The following is an 18,119-nucleotide window of genomic DNA, read 5'->3' as shown; positions in this document are numbered from 1 at the left end:
AGTGCTCAATCCAGCGAGTAAATTTTTTGACTTGAAGAATATGTTTCTGTTCGCGTTACCCGACTCGTCTGGGGCAAGCAAGCAACACAGGGACGTTCGTGCTAAGTTCGTCTCGGCCACGAATGTGACTTGGTTCACTTTATTCCGTGTCTCTTGAATTTGTTTATTCATTCTGCTGGTGCTAGATTGAACTTGAAATGTGCGCCATTCTCATTCTACGAATTTATTAAGTGAGGAGCAAACTGAAGTCCAGTTTATTCTAATAAACTGTTTATTCGAAGGGACCGAAATTATTTTCTGCAAATTCTGCTTAATTTTTTCGAAGATTTTGTTTATTCTGATGGAACTATATATATATATATATATATATATATATATATATATATATATATATATATATATATATATATATATATCGCTGAAGATCCTTAGTGAGAGAAAATAATTTATTCCTCGCCTTTGAAGTAATTTATTCATAGAAGAGACTCGGGCCTCACCAAACATTACGATATATGTTAGCCACCTTTGACCTGGCGTGTGGTGTCGGCAGCCTACACTCACACATGGTACGACTCTTGTTGTAAATTGGGGTAGCCCAGGTGGTGGCAGGTGTAAATGTTTTACGTGGCTGCTGCATACTGTCTGATGATGGATTGAAGGCCATTCGCTAGGTTGTTTACCTTGAAAAGGGCTGATCGGTTTGTTGTTTGCTAATTAGCGTAAACAAAAGCCTTGATGTTGCCACTTATAATTATCAGGTTCTTAAGAGTACATTATTAGCAGGGTCAAAGGTTAATTAATTTTTGAATTAGCTTCTCGATCATTACAGTGGCATAAAAAAAGGAAAATATGTAGTTGAAAGGATCTATTTTAACCCCTTCAGTTAACTAGAATAGTTCTAGAAAGCTTATCAAGCTGATCAGATGTGAACTAGAAATAGTTCTAGTACGCTTAGAAAATGGAAACTAGGAGAGACGTGGTAAAGACAGTTTAAACAGGTGTAAACCATGGCAGTTTTCCCTCATTTAAGAGCTAAACCTTGTGTAAACTGGTATAACCAAAGCTGAAAATAGGTTACTTAGTGGTAATGAGCCTTGACCACAGTCTAAGGTTGATATAGCTTAGGGGAGCTGTATATGAAACTTCTCTGTGTTGGTGCACTAGTAACCACAGATATACACACACACACACACACACACACACACACACACACACACACATACACACACACACCCTAGATCACATTAGCTCCATGAGAACGACGTTACGACCCTTAACCACGACAGTACGACCCTTTATAACGGCAGTTCTACCCTTGAGCACGACGGTCGTAGGAGAAGGAGGGATTGCATAAAGGAAAAATAATGGAAACGAATAAAAACAAGGGAAACAAACAAACAAAAAGAACAAGAAAACGAGAAATGAGACATGGCTGTGAGGTGAAATTCTAAGGTTCTCGCGACCCGTGTCTCAGTTACCATTGGTGCACGAACCCTACCCCATGACCTGACCCGTGACCCCGCCTCGTGACCTGACCCGTTACTCTGGCCCCGTGAATTGACCTGTGACACACACACACCCCCTGTGACCTGACTCGTGACTCGGGTCTTGTGCCCTGTTCTGTGATCTGACCCGTGATCCCGTCCCGTGACCTGTGTCATGCCATGACCCGTCGTAACACACCCCCTTGACCTGTCTCGTGACCTGACCCGTGCCCTTGCCTTTTCCCTGGCTCATGTAATTGGTGAGGAAGGGGGAGGAGAGGAAGAGGAGGAAATACATGACACGAACCTGTTGTGTTCCAGCTGGTCGGTTGTGGGCGGGAATGATCAGTTGCCCTCGTGACGTCACGCAGCAAGCCATTCTTTTACCCCCCCTCCCCCCATATTTCAGTTTTCCTTCGTGACGTCACATAACAAGCGCGTTCTTTTAGCCCTGCGTGCCTGGGTCTACGTCGATCAGCGCTGCAGATTCGCATGTCTTTACCAGCCTTACGTAAAACGGGCGCAGTGAAACGCACGCACGCACACACACACACACACACACACACACACACACACACACACACACACGCACGCACGCACGCACGCACGCACGCAAGCACGCACGCACCTCTTGGCAATCGATAGTTCTGTGCTGCAAGCTGCACACCTTTTAGAAGCCTGGCGACGATATTATTGGAATGTGATGAAGGGAGATGGGGGGGGGGGGGGGGGGGGTACGTGGTGGGGGAGGGTGGGGGGTACGTACGTGGTGGGGGAGGGTGGGGGGGTACGTACGGTGGGGGGGGAGGGGAGTATATGTGGGAGTGCTGGAACGCATCAGCTGATGTTTGTTTACGTCACTTGGTGGCGTGGATGGGAGTGATGACGTGGATGGCTGACGTTGTGGATTGACGGTGGGAGCCGTGGATGACAGTGACGTGTCAACGTTGACAGCAGTAGTGATGTGGATGACTGAGGCGACCTGGATGACAGTTGTGATGTAGGTAAGACTAGAAGCATGGATGAGAGTGGTAGCGTGGCTGAGATTGGTGGTGTGGATGAGACTGGTGGTGTGGATGACTGTGATAGTGTGGCTGAGGACTCAAGCGGTGGCGTGGATGACAACGGTAAGTGTCGTGTCTAACAGCAGTAGTGGCGGTATGGATAACATTGCTTGGATGGCATCGGGAGCCGGGGTGTGGATGACAGTGGTAGCGGCGGCGTGGATGACACCGGTAGTGGCGACGTGGATGACAGCGGTAGCGACGGCGGGGACGGATGACAGCAGCGTTAGAGGCAGCTTGGATGACAGTAGTGGTAGCGGCGGCGCGGATGACCAGCAATAGCGGCGGCGTGGATGACCAGCAATAGTGGCGGTGTGGATGACAGCAGTGGTAGTGGCGGCGGTGTGGATGACAGCAGTGGTAGTGGCGGCGGCGTGGATGACAGCGGTAGTGGCGATGGCGTGGATGACAGCTGCGGTAGTGGCGGTAGCGTGGATGACAGCGGCGGTAGTGGCGGTGGCGTGGATGACAGCGGCAGTAGTGGCGGCGGCGTGGATGACAGCGGTGGTAGTGGCGGTGGCGTGGATGACATCGGTAGTGGCGGTGGCATGGATGACAGCGGCGGTAGTGGCGGCGGTGTGGATGACAGCGGCGGCGTGGAGGAGGTGTCGGGGTTGCCATGCGCGGGCGTGGCGGTGTGTGGGCTGAGGAAGGTGTAGGGCGACAGTGTGGCGCCCGAGCCCCTACGTGTCACACCGCCTCACACAACACCACCGAGCAGTCCTCTGGTATTCACCCCGCCCTCAGCGCCTGCCGCTACGCCACGCCTCCGAGTGCCGCCCCTCGCGAGGCCTCCAAGAGTCGCTCGTTCCACCAGTCGCCCCTCCGGCAGATCGCTGAGGCCGTCGGCCGTGGGTTCGAGTCTTCAAGTTCTGGCATCGTCCACCTCGGGTGGGTGAGGATTCTGGGGTTAGCGGCGGCCATGTGGCACCTCCCGCCGCCCCGCTCATGACCAGGAAGAGGAAAAAAAACACATTTCCTCGAGGACCACCCGTCAGTCTTAGCTGCTCCTTGAGAGACCACACTCGGCCCAGCCGGGCTCGGCAGGAGGAACTCCACCTACCTCTTGACGCGAGTAGCGCCTCCTGTAGATGCTGCAAGAGGGGGTAAACCTCCCCAGTGGCGACGCAACCTAACCTGACAAAGGATCGTACGCAATTCTTTTTTTTTCTCTCTCTTTCTCTCTCTCTCTCTCTTCTCACTCAGTTTAGGAGGAAGGAGGGAGGGAGAAGGGCCCCAGGGGAGCGCCGTGTGTTCATCAGGTGTGGCGGACGAGAAGGCGATTGGCAAAGCGCGGGTAAACACGGTGAGAGTGGGAGATCGATAAGGCCTGTGTATTGTTGAAGAGCGGGTCGTGGTCACAGACGATTCCTCGTCCACCGGCACTATACCGCCGCGCCTATCGACCCAAACTCCCGCTACCTGCTTCCCCTCAACCACCTGTGGACGCACTTCCCCCCACCTGTGCCAACTGCCAGATGGTCTTGCCTGTCACCCCGCACAGGGACGTGAGTTATGGGACACTGGGACTCGTTATCGTGAGTCTGGCGAGGAAGGTGTGTTGTTCTCCCCGAGGACAGCAGGCAGGAGTAAGGAAGGAGGCGTAGGTGCAGCAGCAGCTGGTAGTGTTGCGTGCTGGACGACCCGTGTAGCGAGGCCTGGGCCGGGTCGAGCGCCCTCCTACCCTACCTCCCACAGCCACACAGGACTGTGCAACTGGGCCCCCGCCGCCAACGCCCGCCATGGCAGCCAGGCACTACGGTGCTCACGCCTCTTGAGCGCCAAAGAGCTCTCTCCCCTCTTCACTCGGCCTCAGGCGTGTGACCGGACGGGCAAACTGACCAACCACCAGTTCCAGGAGTGCGCCATGCCTCTCCCACGTCGCCCTCGAGCCTGTGCCGGAGTAGCACTCAAAGGCAGGTGTTCCTCCAAGGTGTCGCTTGGCCCCAGTTGCCTCCCAGCTGACCCTTGCTGCCGCCTAGTGAAGTGCTAGGGCTGAGGATGCTAGGAGCGTGCGCCGCTGTCGACGTATCAGTAGGGTCGTCATCTCTGCCTCGCGGGAGGGTATCGCTCGGGTGTTCCTTCAGCTCACGACCCCTCTGCCCAGACGCTATGGTGACGTAAGATGCCGACTGTGGTCTTCTCTGTGCAGCGTACCCTCGTGTGGACTCCCGGAAAATGACTTGGCTGCGTTGCTACCACGCCAGATGACAGAAAGATACAGAGGCTGTAGTAGTTATAGTGGCTTTCCTCGTTAGCGTCTTGTAGATACTATGACTGTTCGTTACACTTAACTCTTTTTCTCCGGAGACAGTGAGGGGAAAAAAATAGAGAGAAAAAAAAGATTGTTTTTAGTACCGAGTGACATTGTATACCGGTGAAAGTCGCCCTTGTTTTCCCATGATGTTTGTGGACCAGAGGGCTGACGCATGATTTGCTCAGAACCAGGATACCAAACAGGACATATACGACGCAGAGATAGATAGATAGATTTATATATATACCGATATATATAAAGATATAAACATTTTGTTGGGTTGACGTGTGCCGTGATCTCGACCATGCAGCCCGTGGCTAGGAAGACCCATCGCAGGTCGTACTCGGACGACCTCACCTCCGTGACGACGCCCACTTCGGCAGCCCCACTCTCGCCCACCCTCCAGCCCACCTCACCCACCGCTCTCCCTGGCAAAGGTGCGTTGCTGGTTAGCCTCACTGACGCCTCTCATTACTCTGTAACTCGCGTGATCATGAGCATCTTCATGAGGGCGCCGCCTCACATCCTCTCACTAAGTAACATGGGCCCGGTGACCACCTGTTATGGATGGTCGGGTCTTCATCATCTGCTCGTATCACATCCTTCGGTGTATATATATAATGTAGAATAGCTTCTTGCTCAGCCTGAATGATATAGTTACTCCTCGCTCCGGCTCATGTCTCTCTCTCTCTCTCTCTCTCTCTCTCTCTCTCTCTCTCTCTCTCTCTCTCTCTCTCTCTCTCTCCTGTAACATGGCCGCCTCATCTCATCAGCGACATGGCTAATCATGTGATCAATAGCATGACTAATCACCTGATCAATATCAGAGGCACTCACCTGGGGGGGGTGGGGGGAATATTGTTCACCTGCCCCCCTTGCCACTGGGGCCATCTTGCTCCTTACCGATCAATATTGGCATACCTTCCCCCGGAGCTCCGGGCATGACGGGGGTCCCTCATCCTTCCCCACAGCTTTCCCATCTTTCCTGCCTCACTGGAGCTCAAGTCTCTTGACTTGAACTCAAAGTTTTGAACATTTTCTTTCGCTTTCTCTTTCTTCTTCTTCTTCTCCTCCTCCTCCTCCTCCTCCTCCTCCTCCTCCTCCTCCTCCTCCTCCTCCTCCTCCTTCTCCTTCTTTTATACTGTTGTAACCCAAATGCTGTTCCATTTCATCTTCGTCAGTCGGTTGCCGAGTGTAGACGACTGCAATTCCTTCCCTCTGTGGCTGGGAGAGTAACCTGAGCTGTGATTCCTTGGTCATACTAACTTGTACTTGAAGCGTTCAAGGTGTGTTCATCTATTTCCAGAGGATCCCAGCCATGTTAGCCGGGTCCAGTAGGTGCTAGCTACACCAGAATATGTCCAATATGGTTATTTTATGCCAGGTTATATGTCCTCTGGATTTTATCTTCTGTGAGTTATGTCCTAAGATTCCTAGTTATGCCCAGTAGGTCTGATAAGTGCCTGATTATATGTTCTAGTTATGCTGAGTTATGTCCAATAAGTCATGGCGCCCTATCAAGGTGGCGTCAGGGGCAAATGCACCATGGTCCCATTGGCAGTTATGCCGTCTCTACCTGTCAGGTATAATCATGTACTAACGCTAATGCCTACCATATGCAGCCAAGTCCCACAGACAACTCCATGATTTACTTTGACTACCTCGCATACCCTGATTCCTCCCACAGATTACACGACGCCCCTCGTATATCACATCGATCCTCTTCCTTCTGTCCAACGCCCTTCTGAGTCGTCAGGCCCCTGATACCCCACTAACTCATTCCAATACCACGGTCTCCCTTCCCACCTTGCTCCCGCCACTGCCAGTACATACTCTTCGTCAGCCTCTCCACCCTCTTCTACACACATGCCCCACATCCTGGTCGACCCTCTCACTCAGACTACACCCACAACAGCACCTCTCTCGTACTGTAATTCCTCGCACGACCGACCAGCTTCACATTACGGACCGTTCTCAGGCATTTCATGACCTACACATGCGCCCTCTTCCTTGCTTTGTATCCGTTGTTAAAAGCTGTCGTATACACAACGCTGTCGGGACTCGTGTGTGGACACTGATCTTCCCTCCAGGACCTAAACCCCATCTTCCGACCCATGACACACTGGAGCGCCCCCATGGTTCCATCCCCTGCCACGTCCTCATCCAGGTAACTGAGGCACTACACTTCCTCCTGGTCCTCCCCATTTTAATCTCACACTCACATATTGCAGTCGGATCCTCCTCCTCTGCTGCACCTCATAACCTTATGTTTTCATATTCACTCCAAACATTCTCATTTTTAAACGTACTCCCAAAACTCTGCAGGCAACTTGAGGAGTTTTAACTTTAGAGTCAGCCACCTAAACCGCGTCATCATCAAACAGCACCCGGCTCGTCTCCTTCACCCCTCCCTTACTCCTCAACTTCCAGCATACTGTAGATTCGACCCTTGCTCCAAGACACTCGCATTTGCTCCCCCCCTTACCATCCCGCCCACGAACAGATCAAACCGCCATGATAACATCGCACACCCTTGGTGGAAACTCTCCCTCACCGAGAGAGACTCACTCTCATCCTTTCTTGCCACCATGTCCATCGTACACAAACGGTAAAAGCTCCAAACTGCCTTCAATAAGTTGCTGTCTAGCCCATATATCCGTAGCCATCTTCCATAACGTATCTTTGTTTATATATATATATATATATATATATATATATATATATATATATATATATATATATATATATATATATATATATATATACATATATATATATATATTATTATATTACATATATATATATATATATATATATATATATATATATATGTAATGTGCCGAAGCCAGAGCCACAGTCCTCAGTCAAGCCTTACGGACCGTTCTGTGGTATTCCGTAACCGCTACACCTCACCATCTCACTGTTATTTACGTTAGCTCTTGCATCTCGCCTCTCACACATTCTTCCAAACCAGCTTCCGCAACTCCTCTCCTACACTCGCCACCCTAGTCATGTCATCTGTAAACAGCAACTGACATGCCTACCAGCACCCAACCCCCCACCATACCATAGACCTGCTCCTCACTCCTTGACATTGGCTTTCACCTCCCTCACCACCCGACCATCACTTGGAACCACTCACCCTCTTCCCATCCCACTTGCACACACGCCTTACTTTCCCAGTAAGAACTACAGTGCCTCTAGTGGCTCTCCTCCCTCACCATATATTCGTAATGCCTAACGTGTAGGGTTTTTGTCATCCTTGTCATATGCTTTTACCAGGTAATGTCCATAGATACCACATACATACCCTGAATTTCTCAGAAAAATAGTCATCAAAGTGAACGCTTGGTCCACACATCCTCTAACACTCCTGTAGCCACATTGCTGCTCCCAATCTGATGCTATGCCGTCTTTTCAGTCTCCACTCTCCCATACGAACGTACCAAGTATACTCAGACTTAAACCTTTGTAATTCGAGCAGTCAGTTTTATCCCCCTTCATTTTATGCACGGGAATACCGCTAGTTCTCAGGCACCTTATTTGAGGGGCCATAAGTCCACTGAAAATCCTGGCAAACCAGCCAACGACACATTCGCCCCCCTTATTGAGAAATTCACCTGCAATCCCATCCACTCCATTCACTTTGGCACACCTCATCTTACGCAAGACTTTCACCACCACCTCTCTTTTCACCCTAGCTATTCTCCATGAACTCTCTCTCGCTCCGGATATCATCAACATCCCCCACACACCCCAAATCTGCCATCCTATTATCTAGCGCATTAACGCGGTTTGCAATACTCACCTCACCTCTTCTTTAGCCTCTCATTTCTACTCCACCCGCTCCCCCTCACTGATACTCCACCCATTCCCCTCGCTGATACTCCCATTATTCTCCCCGAAGTTTGCCGATACTCGCTCACCCCAGCTCTCATACTTCTCGGAAACTTGATTTTTTTTTTTTCCAGAACATTTTTTTGGGGGCCAATCAGGGAGCCTTCTTAATTGGTCATTACCAATTGAGACGGGCTCGTGATGGGCCAAAACTGTCTGGGAACAATGGACGCCAAGTCTCCAGGAAATGTGGTTTTTTACCTTCATACACATCCACGACAGAGCGTATCTCTGCACTATGTTCGTTTATATCCACTATATACATCCATACGATTATACTTGGAGACTTGGGATATGAGAGAGGGATATATTTACTACATAAATACCCAAGATTCAAAAGAGTCCCAGTATTAGGGATAAGAGAATATATTGTGTGAAATATATAAGGTGATCTTGGAATGTTAAAGAGATATGTCTCTGATGAGAGGGTTAATTACCATAGGCCATTGACCTAATCCATTAGGATCGGGTAAAATTCTGAGTCAACACACCCAAGGGTCGCACCGACGTACTCAAGGGTCGTACCGTCGTGCTGAAGGAGTTCACAGTAAAAACTCTGTGTTTGTGTTGAAAGGTAAGTCTGCTTTTCTCTCCACCAGCAATACACCTGCCATGGTCAGGTCTGAAGGTAAACAACAAATATGACGAGGTATTTACAATTCCCAGGTATTTCCATGTTCATCTGAGTACACGATGTTTACAGATGTGTTTATATAGCTAGAATAGGATGTTACGGTTATGCCACATCTGTTGGTTGTCTTTTTTGTGAAAGTGATTTTTTTTCCCTGGATGGCAAAGTAAATATGTTGATATATGTTGTTTGTAACATGTTTAGACATTTTTAGATATATATGTGCTGTGCGGTGAGGGGAGTTGTACGCTCAGGGGCCTCTCCATCCCCTGAACTTTTATTTTTACTGTCATATGACTTTATAAACTTACCATATTCCAATCGTCCACTACTCTTACGTCACGAGTACTTCTGTCACATCTCATCAACAAAGTACCCAGCAAATCATTGAGCAAAGTGGAAAAAAAAAAAGAAAGCAATGGTTCCAAGACTTGAAGTCTCGCCCATTATTCCTGCATGACGAGCCATCATCCATACCAGCCTTCCCTGTGGTCTAGTGTCAAATGCTCTCAGGAAGTTCTGGCACACATAACCCCACCCATCCTTCTGCTGAATTGCTCATTTGTCATCACCTGTCTCTTTAGTGTGGGGGAAGAGAGTGTCACCACTCGTGGGGCCTCATCTAGACTCTCTCTTTACCCCTGACGGAATTTTGTCCCTAGAAGGGGCTGTCGCGTAGCGCTTCCCGCAGGAAGAAATAGGAGTCAAGATCATAGAATTAGTTGAGTTACACTCTGGTGAGTGTGAGACGTGAGATGGAGCGTGTGTTCGTGGACTGAACACCAGCAACCCACATGAACTCCCACTGGACTCCCGTAACAAGAGCTGCCTAGCTGAAATATATAACACGAAACTTTACAGTTTTATCTCTGTTTTTTTTTTTTCCCCTCCACCCTCCCACCCTCCTTTCCTTCCTTCCTTCCTCCTCCCCTCCCTCCCTCTCTCCCTGCAGGAACCTGAGCTGTGAGCGGACAAAAAGCGTCCGTAAAGTATCACAAACCGGAGTTAAGTCAACTTTTGCTGAGAGTTGAATCAGTCCTCCACACCCGTCTTCTCCCTTCCCCTGACAACTGGGTGGTGGTGAGGGGGTTGGTGACGGAGTTGTGTAGATCTGGTAAAGACTTATGTGTGATGACTCTACTACTGCCAGAGTGCTATTACTCTCTCTCTCTCTCTCTCTCTCTCTCTCTCTCTCTCTCTCTCTCTCTCTCTCTCTCTCTCTCTCTCTCTCTCTCTCTCTCTCTCTGTGGTCTGGTTAGCAATTCAGTCATTAAGAAGTTTGACCTCGAGAGGAGAGGGAGGTGGAAGGGGGGGGAGGGTTGAGGTTGACCTCAGATGCACTCCGAATTATTATTGTTATTATTATTATTATTATTATTATTATTATTATTATTATTATTATTATTATTGTTGTTGTTGTTGTTGTTTTATTATTTGTTATTATTGTTATTGTTGGTAATTTTACTCATGGTTGTCTTCGTTTTTATTTGTGTTTTTGTGTGTTTTTCTTCAGATTCCGTGACTTTTTTTTACAAAGATTTTTTCCACGCGTGTCTTTAGTTCGTCCATATTTTTGTCTCACATTTCGTTGGATTTTATATATATTTTTTTTTTACGACGATTAATTGTATTTTGGCTTTATAATGTATTCTCCTCCCACTGCCGCCCGCCTTCCGCACCAGCTTCATAATCTATTTTTTTTTTGGCTGTAAGTTCATCATAATTCCGACGTTTGGAACTTGAGCATTCCGTCCTGGGCTGGAATTTTAGCGGTCCTTCCAGTCCTGGGGCTTGAGGGATGCTTCCAGCACTGGGACATGAACTGTGCCTCCAAGTGCTGGACCCAGAGCGGTGTGCTCACGACTGGAATTCGAGCTGTGGTTCCAACACTGGAATTTTAAGGTAGTGCTTTCCCTTCTGGAACTTAAGCAGTGTTTTCCAGTGCTGGAACTTAAGCAGTCCCTTCTGGAACTTAAGCAGTGTTTTCCAGTGCTGGAACTCAAGCGATGCTCTCGGCCCTGGAACTTAAGCAGTGCCTTCATGGTTGGAACTTGAGCAGTGCTTTCCAGTGCTGGAACTTAAGCGGTGCTCTCAGCCCTGGAACTTAAGCAGTGCCTTCATGGTTGGAACTTGAGCGGTGCTTTCCAGTGCTGGAACTTAAGCGATGCTCTCGGCACTGGAACTTAGGCAGTGCCTTCATGGTTGGAACTTGAGCGGTGCTTTCCAGTGCTAGAACGTAAGCGGTGCTTCCAGTTCTGGAACTTAAGCAGTGTTTCCTTGGCTGGAACTTCCCTCTGGATTGAACTTTTATCTGGAGACCTTGTTCTTTACTGGAACTTTGTTCTGTTTGCCCTGAGGAAGAGCATTTTTCTTTCGTCTCACTAACCTTCCTGCTAAAAACCTCGTCACCCAATTCATCACCTGAATTTGACCAGCCCGAGAAACTACCTAATGACCTCGTTCACAGGTCTCTCGTTTTCGACGGGTAAACAACTTATTGCTAAAGGACATTTGAGCTGACCTTGTGAATGACCTGAGGTTATTCAACCTGTCTTTCACTTGTTCTCACTCTGAGGGCTTAAATGTCATTCTTTGCCCCGGGTTGTCTTCCTCTGAGCGCTAGGAGGTCATCACTCATTGACCTGAGATTGGACTAACCCCTCCCCCCCCATGTGAAAGTCCAGAGGGCTTAATTGCCCCAAGTTGAGCCAACTCTGATAACGAGAGAGAGAGAGAGAGAGAGAGAGAGAGAGAGAGAGAGAGAGAGAGAGAGAGAGAGAGAGAGAGAGAGACGAAAGCTTATTAGCGGCCACGTAGTCAGTGGCGTCAGGCGATTCTGTCATTTTAGGAGAGAGAGAGAGAGAGATAGACCCACTTGATGGCCCAGTGCAGAGTACTGGAGGTGAGAGTCAAAGGCTTTCTGAGGATATCAGGGGAAAAGGACTCGTCATCAGCATCGCTTCATAACTTCTATTTAGTCATCACGATCGCTCTTACAATCATTCCAGGTTAGGTCGATGAGATATACATGTAACTTTATTCTCAGTATGACTTCTTTTTTTTTTTCCCCCCCTGTGAAGTCTGAAAATTTTTCTTGGCGATCATGAGAACCGAGTTGAATGAATGTTAGCCAACGACTCGGCATCCCCGGGGGTTTGGGACTGTTTGCAGCTGGGAAAGAATTTGATCAAGGTATCTCCTCTGGTTCACGGGCCCGTAGTGTTAAACTGGCTCCCATGTTTATGACGATAAGAGGGCGAATAATAATCTGTGTCCTTACGAAAGGCTGAACAAATTGCCTTTCAGCACGACGTAGCTACGACCCTTAGGTTATAATGGCCCTTGAGGAAGGGGGGTCAGGTCCAAGGGCATGTCATCATACCCAAGGGTCGTAGCGTTGTGTTTAAGGGTCGTAAAGTACTTGGCCATATCTAAGAAGCGTACCGTTTTACCCAGGGGTCGTACTGTCTTACCCAAGGGTCGTACCGTTGTACCCAAGGGTCGTACCGTTGTACCCAAGGGTCGTACCGTTTTACCCAGGGGTCGTACCGTTGTACCCAAGAGTCGTACCGTTTTACCCAGGGGTCGTACCGTTCTGCTATAGGCGTTAAAGAAAGAGCATAAAGTATAAGACGGGATAAGAGCGTGCCATCCCACATCAGATCAAACGCTGCTTTATCTCAGACCAAAATTCCACCCATAAAAAGGGCCATTAAAAAAACTTCTCCCCAAACTTATTCAACTTGATGGGGGAAGATGGGGCTTTCACCCACCCCAACCCTCACTCCACCCACAAAAAAGACAGCGTAGAATTCATCATTTTCAAGCAAGTCTTTTATACACTCCAGGGATTGACACCTCTCTCTCTCTCTCTCTCTCTCTCTCTCTCTCTCTCTCTCTCTCTCTCTCTCTCTCTCTCTCTCTCTCTCTCTCTCTCTCTCTTTCTTTCTCTCTCTCTCTCTCTCTCTCCCCCCACGTGTGGATTGCTTCCACTCGTTCCCCGAGTCGCTCTCGTAAGCTGTGAGACTGGATGGGTAGATTCTGTTACCCTGACACGGAGATAATGGCCGATGAATGCTTCACCAGTGAGCCAGACTCCTGGTGGAGTCAAACGTTGGTGGTCGAGATCTTCTTCTACTTCTTCTTCTTCTTCTTCTTTTTCTTCTTCTTCTTCTTCGTCTCCTTCTTCTTCTTCTTCTTCTTCTTCTTCTTCTTCTTCTTCTTCTTCTTCGTCTCCTTCTTCTTCTTCTTCTTCTTCTCCTTCTTCTTCTTCTTCTTCTTCTTCTTCTTCTTCTTCTTCGTCTTCTTCGTCTCCTTCTTCTTCTTCTTCTTCTTCTTCTTCTTCTTCTTCGTCTCCTTCTTCTTCTTCTTCTTCTTCGTCTCCTTCTTCTTCTTCTTCTTCTTCTTCTTCTTCTTCTTCTTCTTCTTCTTCTTCTTCGTCTCCTTCTTCTTCTTCTTCTTCTTCTTCTTCTTCTTCGTCTCCTTCTTCTTCTTCTTCTTCTTCTTCTTCTTCTTCTTCTTCTTCGTCTCCTTCTTCTTCTTCTTCTTCTTCGTCTCCTTCTTCTTCTTCTTCTTCTTCTTCTTCTTCTTCTTCTTCTTCTTCTTCGTCTCCTTCTTCTTCTTCTTCTTCTTCTTCTTCTTCTCATGATTCCTATATTTATTTCCTCCTGTATTTTTATTTCCTCTTGTGTTTACTCATTTGTCTCTCCCTTCGTTTCTTTATGTTCTTCAGTATTATTATTCTCCCACCAGTCTGTTTATATTTTATTTTCCATCTCATCATCGCCTCCTTTCCCCCACGTCCTCTTTTATTTCCCATTCTTCCATGGTGATATTTATTAACTCTAACCTAACATTCTCCCTATCACCCATTGATCCATTAAGTTTTAACAACTCCTCGTAAACCTTCCTTCAGCCCACCATTTTTACCCATTAGCTCAGATAACTTCATTACAGCCTTACCTCTCCTCCTCATTTATCCACAGTCTTCCTCGTCCCACACCATTACCCCATTACCTTTGACGCCAACACCAATACAGTCTACTCTCTACGTGCCATTTACCCATTAACTTTCGTCTACTGTCGACACTGATCTCCCTGTCCACTGCTGCCTTTTACTTTTTCTGTTCTCTCTTCTTATTTCTCTCTGTCTTTCCTCCCATTCCTCCTTTACTCTCTTCCCTTCTCCAACAGTCGCCCTGCTTGTCCCCTTGTGTCTCCTCCAACACTCTAACAACCAGCCAGATGTGCGCTCCACCAATTATGCCCATAACTAATGTTTATATATATATATATATATATATATATATATATATATATATATATATATATATATATATATATATATATACTTTATAATGGGACAAATGAAGGAGTATTGGCGCTCGCGAAATATTCCTTCCCCCCACCCCCACCCCACAAGATATTCATGGTACCGCAGAATATTCATGTCTGCCGAATATTCCCTGAGCTATGAAGATATTCATGCCTCAGGTCCGGACTGTCCAGAATAACAGGTCTGTAGATCCTTAGTGTCTGGAATAATAGTTCCCGAGATCCGGACTGTTCTGAGTGATAGCTCCTCACATCCGGCCCTCTCCGGAATGATTTTTCCCCCAGATCCGGACTCTCCAGAATAATAGCCCCTCAAATCCGGACTGACCGCGGTGACAGCCCCTCAAACCTGGACTGACCGCGGTAACAGCCCCTCAAATCCGGACTGACCACGGTAACAGCCCCGCAAATCCGGACTGACCGCGGTAACAGCCCCTCAAATCCGGACTGACCGCGGTAACAGCCCCTCAAATCCGGACTGACCGCGGTAACAGCCCCTCAAATCCGGACTGACCACGGTAACAGCCCTTCCGGACTGACCGCGGTAATGGCTCCTCAGGACCAATTTTTCACCCCCAACTACGGGACCTAGCTCGTGTCCTGCAGCATGACAGTTACCGGTCATGACATCCGCTACTTTAGCGTCCGCTAGATCGAAACTGCGCCTCTCGGGTAATTGTTAAAAGCATAGGATAGAATGTAAAGTGTATAGAACCAGTGTGTGTGTTTGATGTATAAATCAGAATGTATAAAGTTGGACATGCCTCATTATACACACGAATGTATGACGCTGTCTGAACTGGGGAGTATAATGGAGTACATTCATAGCCCCTCACGCAAGAGCAGATGGTCCATCAGATGGTTCAGCAATTATGACCGAGGCCAGTTCAGTCACCACATGAATGTGTTCACGGAAGCCAGGTACAAATGACGCCGTCAGACGTTTTGCATGCCCGTGTCATGCAGAGAGTGTACACGGTAAAGTATTAACAGACGGGACGCTGATTATGCAACAGGATTTATATATTCTGTTTGGGACAGACATTTTACTTCTGGAACAGAGTAGTAGGAGGTGTGTGTGTTAGGATGGTGACTTTGTTGAGCGCGGCGGTACGACCTTTGAGCACGGCGGTGCGACCACCTTGAGCGCGATGGTGCGACCCTTGAGCGCGATGTTACAACCCTTGAGTACGATGGTACGACCCTTGAGCGCAGCGGTGCGACCCTTGAGCGCGACGGTATGACCCTTGAGTACGATGGTACGACCCTTGAGCGCGGCGGTGCGACCCTTAAGCGCGACGGTACGACCCTTGGATATGATGGCGTTAGCTTTCACCTGACCCTTAAAGGTGTGAGGGCATGGAAGGGTCAGTTCCATTAGGAAAGTGGATAGGGCTGAGGATAGGTTAATGGGAGAGGTCACTTTGAGGGATCGCTGTCGAATGCAGTGACTTCGTATACGGTTAGGGCGAACGAGTGAAGCAGGAGACCAGAAGGGGGAAAAAAAGGGGGGGAAGCTAGGGTGGGTCACTGGACTCATGATGCAAAGGGAGGAAGAGAAGACCTTTCTTTTTTTTTTGACCATGTTCAGCTGGCCGGGTCACGGTGGAAGTTTGAAGGGGGAGGGATGTGGGTCAGTGATGCTGACCTTCCCTGACCTCCAGGTTCGGTTAAATCAGTTTCCGAGGGTTGAATTGTGGATCCTCTTGTAGCTGTGGAGAAAATGGCATTAGCTTCTCGTGACCTCGTTTGCCAAATTGGTTCACTCAGACCTTGCACGGCTGAGAGAGAGAGAGAGAGAGAGAGAGAGAGAGAGAGAGAGAGAGAGAGAGAGAGAGAGGTCAATAATGGATCCAATTCCAGCAACAGACGCAGCCACAGAACTAGAATGCGGACGCAGACGCCACTGAAAATGGAGTGGGTATTGGTACATTGCATTACTCTCGCTTTCCCCTCCGCACAAGTACACAGGTTCGCACCTCCCTGCGCTGGCACCCATCAGCGTGTGTGTGGTTAGAGGCTCCGTGACGCAGCCTCTCAGCGCTGGGCACAAGGGACAAAACAACCACGACTGTCTTGCGACAACTGAAGTGAAATGAAAATCAGTGGAGGAGGAGCAGCACCCGCTGATGACTGCACGTAGTAGACTAGCGTCTGCGTCACGCGCACGCAGCACGTGTCGTTTGCACGAGCGTGAGCTATACACAAGGGGAGGTAGAGAGAGACACAGATGGGGGTTGCGCTACCTTCCCTCACCCTCCTTCCCTCACTCTTCCCCTTACGGCAGGGAAGGAGGGTGAGGTGCAACACGCAAGAGTAATTAAGGTGGCTTCCATATCTACCAGCAGTGGCAGGAACACCGCCGTGTTGGAGGGAGGGAGTCTTGGAGGACAGCAGCAGCGGCTGCAGCTGCCGCAACAGCAGTAGTCGTCCCCACCGAGGAGCCACCTCCTCGTCAGGAGCAGGAGTAACATCGCCCTCGGCTCCTCCAGCAGCGTCGTCGTCATCATCATCTGCTGCAGGAGGCACACACCCCGCCCCCTCCCACACACACACACACACACACACACACAGCATTCTCCCCCAAAAGAAAAGAGGAGGAAGAAAAAAAAATCAACTGGCGGGAAAAGATTATGTCCTTTGTTCTGGTCATTTCAATGTTGCTGTTCTCTGAGGCAACTGACCTTACCTCCTCCTTCTCATCACGCGGGAGGGAGGGAGGGAGGGAATAATTAAGAGGCTTTAGCTTGCTCTTGTGAAGTAATTTTCCTTCGTGTCTCGCCGTTCCCTCATTCCTGATCCATGGAAGGGGTTCTTATATACTGTGCTCAGGAAGTGGAGTTGCGCACTGAGTTGCGCACTTGCTGTACCACTTAACGTCAATGTACGGTTGAGGAATATACACTGACAGTACGAGCCAGATATTTTTTTTGCATGATACGTCAGTCAGTGATATATCGAAGGAGTATTGCATGTTTTTATTTTCGTTGTGGAACTCAAGTGGCAGAATGATGGTTGATAACACAAGTTCAACGTTCATCACTGTTGTTTTCCTTGATAACGTTGTGTTTCATTAATCAATTATTTACCTTCCTCATCTTTTTTATCTTTCCGTTCCTGACTTCGCTGGTGTTTGCGTCGTCTTGTCTTGCGATCATGGAGTAGCTGCAGGAGGTGTGGCGCGTGTGGCACACTCCCCTCGTGCCTGCTCACCACCACCCCGCAACCCACGGTCGGTCGGTCTGTCCGTTGTCACCTGCTGGAATGGAGCAATGGGTCGGCGGTGGCGGTGTGGTGTGGTGGGGGGTAAATTCTCTGTTTGTAATTGCCTATTTGTGACTCCCCCCCCTGGGGTGGGGGGGGGGGGGCGGTGAGGGCTGTACTCGTTTGGGGGGGGAGGGGCCCCATCTTGTGTGTGTGTGTGTGTGTGTGTGTGTGTGTGTGTGTGTGTG

General features: G+C 48.8%; 1 protein-coding gene across 45 annotated transcripts in view; it reads left to right on the top strand.

Annotated features, from left to right (window-relative positions):
- Positions 1-18,119, top strand: part of LOC139767191 (muscle calcium channel subunit alpha-1-like) — a 1,449,841-nt gene that overhangs the window by 280,258 nt on the left and 1,151,464 nt on the right. For 2 of the 45 annotated variants that reach the window (XM_071696277.1, XM_071696272.1), the window contains exon 1: positions 3,222-5,242. The exons of the other annotated variants lie outside the window; for them this stretch is intronic. In XM_071696277.1, the coding sequence (XP_071552378.1) occupies positions 5,110-5,242 (133 nt within the window). In that variant the 5' untranslated portion in view covers positions 3,222-5,109. Of the gene's footprint in view, positions 1-3,221; positions 5,243-18,119 lie in introns of those variants that run through there. 45 annotated transcript variants of the gene reach the window in all.

The sequence above is a fragment of the Panulirus ornatus genome, chromosome 59, assembly GCF_036320965.1.
Source record: "Panulirus ornatus isolate Po-2019 chromosome 59, ASM3632096v1, whole genome shotgun sequence".
NCBI lineage: Eukaryota > Metazoa > Arthropoda > Malacostraca > Decapoda > Palinuridae > Panulirus > Panulirus ornatus.
This window is presented reverse-complemented; position numbering and strand designations above follow the sequence as displayed.